Here is a 9347-nt window from a genome sequence, read left to right as displayed (position 1 = left end):
ATTTTTGGATGATTTCTTCTCCGTCGATTATTATTCCTCCAGTCGCTGCTGCTATCTCGTTGTTGAGTGAAACGCGTTTGGCTCCGTCGTCGTGGATGATCATGCTGCGACCGAACCGCGGATTATAATTATTATTATCATCGCAGTTTGGATGTAAAAAAAAGTGAGCGATCAAGCAACACAACAACAAGCCTCCGCTGTTGATCGAGACCTACTACTCTATAACTTCTATTATTATTATTGCTGCCACGTTGGAATTGCGCGCGGCGATGGCGCAAAGGGTGAGTTTAATAATTATAGTTTCATTTGTTGTAGCATTTTGGTTTGTTTCCCAATTCCCCTCCATGTGGGATGTTTTGAATGGACCAACCGGACTGGAAGGACCGCATGCCTCTCTCACGCTTTACGACCCGCGTTTGACAGTCCAACCTATAGCTTTTACACATTCCCTCCCACGCATAATGCGTATATTCTTATTTTAGATGTTTGACTATATAATGTTTATTGTGAGCGATCTGTGTGTAGTGTGTAGTGTGTGTGTGTGTGTGTGCTGAATTTCCCCTCGGGATTATTAATAAATCATCACTTCTATTCTATTATATTCTATATCTGGCTAATGCACTTCAGCCAACACACATATATATAAAAATGGGGGACCCTGATGTAAACAAGACGGAAGTCTTTCTCTGGTCTGCATCCCCTTAACAATTGTGTGTATTGAGCTGTATTGTACCCATTCTGCTAATCTGTTAAATAAAGTTTTCATTCATTCAGCCACGCGTCTGTATATATCTGTCATTTATATCTGCTTATTAAACTTATTAAACCCTCTCCTCCCCGATGACACACACAGTATGACGAGCTCGCCCATTACGGGGGGATGGATGGCGTCGGGGTGCCCATCACGTCCATGTACCACGGCGGGGACCCGCACGCGCCCCGGCCGCTGCCCCAGGTCCACCACCTGAACCACGGCGGGCACGGCGCGCCGCCACACCCCGGCGCCCAGCACTACGGCGCGCACGCGGGCGCGCACGGCATCATGCCCGGCGGCATGGTGGGCAGCGCGGTCAACGACGCGCTGAAGAGAGACAAGGACCAGATCTACGGGTATAAACTGGTGCTTTATTAATTAACCCTTTCACTGCCGCCGCCTGCACGACCAAATGGTTAACCTGCACCCTTTCACTGCGACAATATACACAGAAGGTTAACCCTTTCACTGCGACAATATACACAGAAGGTTAACCCTTTCACTGCGACAATATACACAGAAGGTTAACCCTTTCACTGCGACAATATACACAGAAGGTTAACCCTTTCACTGCTGCCACACAACAGCAGGTTAACCCTTTTCACTATACTGCCACGCTACAGAAGGTTAACCCTTTACTATCACACTATACCGACGGTTACCCGTCGGTATAGTGTGATAGTAAAGAGTTTACCTTCTGTATAGTGTGGCAGTAGTGAAAGGGTTAATAATATAGACATTGTTGTACACAATATATAGACTTCTAATGAAACGCGTGCAAAGAAAACGTGGTGTCGCCTTGCATCATGGGGTTCGTTTTGAGGGGAAAACGTTAATTAATTAGGTGTGTGTGTGTGAGATTATAGAGTATATTCAAATGTATGTCATCATATACAGGCTATACAGCACAGGTAGTACAATGAAAAGAAGTTTGCTAATGTAACGGTAAAGTGCAACAGCAATATACAATGTACAGGTGGTTAAACTAGAATATACACAGTCAATTTCACAGAGTAAATTTTACTCAAACTGAGTCCATTGTACTGTACTCAGTTTGAGTAAAATGTACTCAGTGAAATGTACTGTGTACAAATGTGCAGTGCTAAGGTGTATATATAAATAGAGACAGTATATGGACAGCAGTGTAACTAGTAAGAGTACAGATATAGATAAGGGACTATATGTGCAGGTATAAATATGAGAATACATATATACAGCATTATAGAGTACATGCTATCATACAGAGCTAAGTACTGCACGTCTTGTCTTTCTCAATGTCCATGAACTATATAACAGCCAATAAAGGGTCATATTATATTTCATCAAATAACGCAATGTTATATATATCTACTGACACCACCACGCCGGTGAAGGTAAGGTGTGACTCTGGGCCTAACTAACCTCGTCGTCCCGTGTGTTGCTCGCAGCCACCCGCTGTTCCCGCTGCTCGCCCTCGTGTTCGAGAAGTGCGAGCTGGCCACGTGCACGCCCCGGGAGCCCGGCGTGGCGGGGGGCGACGTGTGCAGCTCCGACTCCTTCAACGAGGACATCGCCGTGTTCGCGAAACAGGTAGAGACAGGCCGCCTAATAATATGACTATTATTGTGATAATACCCCCATCCATCATTCATGTATGAATTTTACATTTTATTGACCGCGTGTCATTATAATGTCCGATTTTTTTCTTCTTCTCTTTATAGATACGTGCAGAGAAACCTTTATTTTCTTCAAATCCAGAGTTGGATAACTTGGTGAGTCTTTCTTTGTGTTTAAATGTTTTTGCAAACACACCTGCGTGCGTTATATTCTTCTTGGTTGGTTGTCACGTCAAACTCTTTTGGGCCGGCATAATGGCATCATAGAAATGGGGGACCCTGATATAAACAAGACGAAAGTCTTTCTCTGGTCTGCATCCCCTTAACAATTGTGTGTATTGAGCCGTACTGTATTGTACCCATTCTGCAATCTGTTAATACAGTTTTCAATCAATCAATCAATCAGTGTCGCCAGATTCACCCCCTTCCGAAAAAAACCGGGACTATAAAAGCCATCTATTTATTTATTAAATATGAAAAGAAAATGATTAAAATCATGTTGGTATCATAACAGTATAGCCTATAACACACTCGTTATCAGTGGATGCGTTTCTCTTGATTGGTAAATTAAAGCATGTTGGTTTAGACTATAGATAAAAATCCCTCACCAGTGGCATTTTAAATAATACATACATTTTTGAAAAATGTCCTCCCCTCGCAGATGATCCAAGCTATTCAAGTTCTAAGATTTCATCTCTTGGAATTAGAAAAGGTAAGCGACTGTGTTCTATAATAACTCATCTGGCCATTTCCAGTTGTCTCCAACTGTCCATTCCATTCAAATAGTATAAATTCTAAATCATCAAACAATTCACGTGTTAGTTTATATATATAGTTACAAACACTACTTGCAATAAAATAAAATAAAAATATATATATTTTTGCAGGTGCACGAGCTCTGCGACAACTTCTGCCACCGGTACATTAGCTGTTTAAAAGGCAAGATGCCCATCGACCTGGTCATCGACGAGCGGGACGGCTGCAAGACAGACTTCGACGACATGTCGGGCTCCTCCACGAACCTCGCAGATCACGTGAGTATATTATTGCTTGCTGCAGATCTTGAAGAAGAAAGTCTTTATTTGTCATGCAGATTAACACACACACACACACACACACACACGCACGCACGCACGCACGCGCGCACACACACACACACACACCTACACACACACACACACACACACACACACACACACACACACACACACACACACACACACACACACACACACAATCCTGCAGCGGGAATGTATATATCTAAATTGTATTTTATTTCCATAAAGCATAAGCCCATCCAAATTATTCTGCAGTGCAAAGGGCATCACAACACTCAAAGAAATTATATATAAACAATATCTTTATAATAATAATAATTATTATTATTATTATTAGTAGTATTGTTGTTGTGGTTACCACAGTAAATTTCGCATAGTAAATTTTACTCAAACCAGTAAATTTTACTCAAACTGAGTAATCTTACTCAAACTGAGTACATTTGACTCAAACTGAGTAATCTTACTCAAACTGAGTACATTTTACTCAAACTGAGTAATCTTACTCAAATTGAGTACATTTGACTCAAACTGAGTAATCTTACTCAAACTGAGTACATTTTACTCAAACTGAGTAATCTTACTCAAACTGAGTAATCTTACTCAAACTGAGTACATTTTACTCAAACTCAGTTTGAGGAAAATTTACTCTGTGAAATTTACTGTGTACTACTAATAATAATATTAATAATAGCGGTTGTCCTAATGTATTTTATTTTGGTTGAATTGTCCCATGCAAAATCAAATATACACTGTATATGTTTTAAAAAGCTCACACAGAACCATCATATTTGACCTCATCACCAGTCGAAGCCAACAGCTGTGAAAAGCATGCAGCTACACAGTGACAACTTGAATGTAAAATCTTTAGATCAACTGCAATGAGGACCAGCAGGCGTTAAGATAGAACCAAGATACAACAACCCGCCTCTCGGGGCTGTCAGTCAACAACACGATACAACCCGCCTCTCGGGCTGTCAGTCAACACGGCCATTGTGCTCTTCTCAATGTAACAACATTGACATAGGCTGCAGCGTTTGGCCCAGCAGCTGCTCAGGTGTGTGATGTGATGGGGAACCATAATACCTGTGTGTGTGTGTGTGTGTGTGTGTGTGTGTGTGTGTGTGTGTGTGTGTGTGTGTGTGTGTGTGTGTGTGTGTGTGTGTGTGTGTGTGTGTGTGTGTGTGTGTGTGTGTGTGTGTGTGTGTGTGTGTGTGTGTGTGTGTGTGTGTGTGTGTGTGTGTGTCACTATTCACACTACACTCTGTATTCCTCAGTCAGGTCACTGTCCAATTTCCAAGAGAATCACGAGAGAATCAAAATCAATGCGGTATAGTTTACGGTCTGTGCCAAACTATACTAATTCATTAGGTGGGTCTGCAGAATTTCAAATAGGTTTTTTATCAGAGTTGCCTTTTGTATCGAGCACTTTTACTGTTACCAAAGCGAATCGATCAGCATTATTGCTGTAAAAAGTTTATAATTTTTTTTTAGTGCATTTGAGTGAAAGTCTCATTACTGATTCATGGCTTGTGTTTTTAGTGTTGTTGCCTGTAGGGCTGATTACTATGTCGTCTGCAGTTCAACGAGCTGCTCTGCCGGGGGCGCTGTGTTTGTCCTTCAGAGGAAAGTTCCAAAGGGGACGAGAGACTTCTTTGTTGAGAATAATCAAAAGACTGGCCCCTTTTCTCATCTTTGTCGTATATATACGTCACCTTTAAATCGTACACAGAGAAGCGATGGCGGGTCGTTTGAATCAACGACCGGCCGTATCTCTTCACGTTGAGAGAAAACGGGGTGGAGATGAGGATGAGGATGATGATGATGATGATGATGATGATGATGATGGTGGTGGTGGTGATGAAGGTCTGTCACAGCGTGTAACAGCGGGGGGGTTGTGTTTGGTCTTTGGATTCTCCGGTGCATATTTGAAAGGCTCCAAAGCGTGGTGTTTGACTGTATATACGTGAACAGGATTATTACTCTCAGCGAGGAGGGAGGGTCTCGGCTGCTGTGTGTCCTTTACACTCTCCCTAATCGCTGCCTCCCACTTCATCTACAAGGCCGTAAACAAGGCGGCAGGAGCAGTCTAACGTATAGAGCGCAGACTTGTGTTAATCGCAGCTCAATGAAAAGGCAGCAGGTCCCTTGTAAGACAAGATATTGCTGTTTTTTCATCTACTACGGTGCTGTAATTAACAGAAGGATTCAATGTCCCCCCCGATCTATGACATCACTGGTGGTCACGTTCACGTTCTCATTTTACTCTCGATAACCGTCAAAAAACTGAGTTTTTGGATGTGTGTGAGATTACTATGTGCAAGATACGTCAGCGTTGTTTTGTTGGTTGAAGTATAGTCGTTGTATTCAGTCATCAGCTCACACAATACAATTATGCACAATCATTTTACAATATTTGATTTTTACAGTGACTGAAAAGGTAGAGACCGAAGCATAATGCTTATACATGCCTGTCCTATATATTCTTAACACAATTTAGACTCCAAAACAGTATCCTAAAAGAAATTAACAAAAAAATAAAGTATTACCGGTATTCACCTTTTGTAGTTTTCCAAAAATAGCTTTACAAACCATTTTCTTAAAAACCAAAAGCGAATGACTCATTCTTATAACTTTATATATCAGCATTGTTCCACAAGTTAACCCCAATAATAGAAATCCACCTCCTTTTAATCCCCTTCTTAGCTTTTTGAACAGTAAACAGCTGTGGCCCTTTAAGTTTATCATCACATCCATCAAAACAAAGGTGGCTTATTTAAAAAAAAAAAAAAAAAAAAAAAAAAATGTTAATGACTCTATAGGTTGTCAGGAGTTCCCCTTCGACGCTTGAGCCGCCCGTCCCACAACACGGTTCTGCTCATTATTTCCCCACGCAGTTCCAAAACATACTTTGCGTGAGAGCCCCCCCCCCCCCCCCCCGTTACCTCAGCAGCTAATACGACATCCTCCTGGCAGTCAGTCAGTCCCCCTTGTGAGAGGAAGTTCTCCTGCATCTATAATACTGCATAATGGATTCCACTCCACTCCTCTGCCTTCACCGACATGCAAAACTGTGTCACCTACATCAATGTTAACCAACGCCTGTAGGACCTGGTTATCGTTTGTGAAGAAGGGGAGGGGGGGGGGGGGCAGTAGTGTGTCTTCATTGTTGTCATCGTGCCCCCGACTGGGTGGTCTCGTCTTGTTTGATTCGCCGTTATGATCGTTATATATATATACCCCCCCCCTCGATTTGGAGACACAGCGAAAGTGTTTCTGTGTGCACGCGAGTTCTAAATACTACAAAAAAGGCTGCTTTGATTTTGTTTATCTTGTTCGTTCACCGCTTTATGGTCAAATGGAACTCGAAAGCCCCCACCACTAGTGAATCCACAGCCTAGAGGAAAAATGGATTTCCACTGTACACACACTATGTACCGACAGAGCAGCTTTAGTCATTTTGGGTTATTCACGAAATGATTGGAAAGCATCGCATAGGGTCGGTGTAACCCTAACCTAACCTAACCCTAACACCTTGACAACCGCGATAAACAAACGATCCTTTATGCACGTCTCGTATAGCTACCATCATATCTCATATCTTGCGGGGACAAAACCGGCGGCGTACACCTTTAATTGGATCTTAACAGATGGGGCATTAGAAAATAAAAAAGCCTCATTAACGTGATAAACAGGGAAACACATGGCACGCCTCTCTGAATGGCCCGGGCACAACAGAGAAGTTGTAATTACTGTGTGCCCTGGATGAGAAAAGGACCGCGGCTTGAGAGGCCTCGTTCACACTGAGCGGCATTGTCGCCGCGCTTATCCTTGTCATTTGCCATCCGGCAAACAGCTGACGCGAAGAGGGGTTGAAGAGGCAGCGCTCTGCTGTTTGGCTCGGGCTTATGGCCGTTTGGAGTGCCTTGACCGACTTGGCCCAATAAATAGGGGCGCTCTGTCCTCCCGGAGCGCTCACAGATGCCGTCAGGACACCGGAGGATTCGCACACACACACGTCTTTGCTCCTCCTGGACCTCCTTGTGGCCTCGCTTCACTCCCGCCACCGTCGACCGACCGACCGGTTATATATAGCTGTTAAACAGACGTTTTTTTTTTTACACCTCCTCGGGATTCTGTATCTGTTTTGAAGCATCTCTCTCAGGGTGGAAAATGGTAACTTGGGTTTTTTTTTTTCCCTTCGTTGTGATTGTCGTAGAAGGATTGTTGTCCTCCACGGTTGTTTTTTCTGCAGTGTTTCCAATGTGAATCGTCACTGATTGATTTCTTATTTTCTCTTTGTGGCTTTATTATTGTGTGGGGGCAAATGCTGAGTGGAGCTTTTAATGTATCTACTGTTTCTCATCTAATGTGCTTCCCCCCCCCTCTCTCTCTCTCTCTCTCTCTCTCTCTCTCTCTCTCCCTCTCTCTCTCTCTTCTTTCTCTCTCTCTCTTTCCCCCACTCTCTCTCTGTCTCTCTCTCTCTCTCTCCCCCCCCCACTCTCTCTCTGTGTCTCTCTCTCTTTCTGTCTCTCTCTCTCTTTCTGTCCCCCTCTCTCTCTTTCTGTCTCTGTCTCTATCTCTCTCACTTTCCCTCTCTCTCTGTCTCTCTCTCTTTCCCTCTCTCTCTCTTTCTGTCTCTCTCACCCCCCTCTCTCTCTCTCTCTCTCTTTCCCTCTCCCCCTCCCTCTCTCTCTCTCTCCCCCTCCCCTCTCTCTCTCTCCCCCTCCCTCCCCCCCCCCTCTCTCCCTCTCTTTCCCCATTTCCTTATCTCCTGCCTCCTGGTGTGTGGGACCTCTCCGCGACCCCACAACAGAACCCGGCGTCCTGGAGAGACATGGATGACGCCCACTCCACACCCTCGGTGGGCACCCCGGGACCCTCCAGTGGGGGACACGTATCCCAGAGCGGGGACAACAGCAGTGAACTCGGTAAGGGACCCGACTGCTCTGCCTCATCCCCCTCCATATCAAAGGTTGACTTGTCGGTGACCTTATTGTTTTTTTTTTACAAAGGCAAGGAGGACCCTGCCTGCCTGCATGGCCTTTTGGGGGTTCTTTTGAAGGGAGGTGGTGTGTGTGTGTGTGTGTGTGTGTGTTCCTATCTCATCTAATCATTCCACCTTAATTACACTGATGAAGAACAAAGATAGTAAAGATACACATCATGTGGTCTGTTAAAGCACCATAATTCCAGTGAGCATGGGCCGGTCCTTTTGACCGTAATTCAGTTACCACTAATGGAGATGATAATTTATGGTTTCTAGATAGATTAGCACTATTGTTAGTGGCGTGGCTTTTTTGTCCCTGGCTTCGGCCCCGCCCTGGTCGCCTGTTAATGTAGTTTTTGCTGATGAGCTAATTGGAGACTGTAAGGGTTTTATGGCTTGTTTTTGTTTTTCTCTCCTGTGGCCGTTAGCGAAAATAGAATGGACTTTAAAGCAACTTTCCACCCTTCGCCCGTCAGGCATCAATGGCCAGGGCATTGGGGAGAACAATGGGAGGATGCTTTGCAAGACAAGAGAACGGGGGCTTAAGTGACAGAAACACGCTAAGAACCATTTTCCCTCTATAGTCCCTTTAGTCATGTTTTCCCTCCACTCTCTCTCTCTCTTCTGGTTCGGAGTCACGTTCAGTGACGGTGAACATTTCGACGTATAGTCATTTTAAAAGTCGACGTTGTTCTGTTGAAAAACTACTTTTCTTTAGTTTCTTTTTTCTTTTTTTTTCTCCCCTTCTTTTTTTAAACAGCAGCCAGCGGGGGAAAAACCCAAGGTCCATGCCCTTTTGACCTGGGAGGGGAATGCACATAGAGGATGGGGGTGGGTGGGTGCAGAATACCCCCCGCCGTGGGGATGGAAGGACAGAGCACTTTATTTAGGAGAAACAAAGGCAGAGAAGGAGGCCACGGAATGATCAGAGGCCGGGCCGCTGGTCCAGGATC

The 9347-nt window shown here is 44.2% G+C and overlaps 1 protein-coding gene across 1 annotated transcript; it reads left to right on the top strand.

Annotated features, from left to right (window-relative positions):
• Positions 1 to 269: 269 nt before the first annotated feature.
• meis2b (Meis homeobox 2b) lies at positions 270 to 8335 on the top strand (the record flags this gene model as incomplete). The annotated part of the gene is made up of 7 exons (XM_084338640.1): positions 270 to 281; positions 854 to 1110; positions 2182 to 2323; positions 2455 to 2505; positions 3011 to 3061; positions 3237 to 3383; positions 8221 to 8335. Coding segments are annotated over 7 exons (775 nt in total), but the record flags the coding sequence as incomplete, so codon positions are not given.
• Positions 8336 to 9347: the final 1012 nt, after the last annotated feature.

The sequence above is a fragment of the Notolepis coatsorum genome (assembly GCF_963971535.1).
Source record: "Notolepis coatsorum genome assembly, contig: SCAFFOLD_3745, whole genome shotgun sequence".
NCBI classification, from domain to species: domain Eukaryota; kingdom Metazoa; phylum Chordata; class Actinopteri; order Aulopiformes; family Paralepididae; genus Notolepis; species Notolepis coatsorum.
This window is presented reverse-complemented; position numbering and strand designations above follow the sequence as displayed.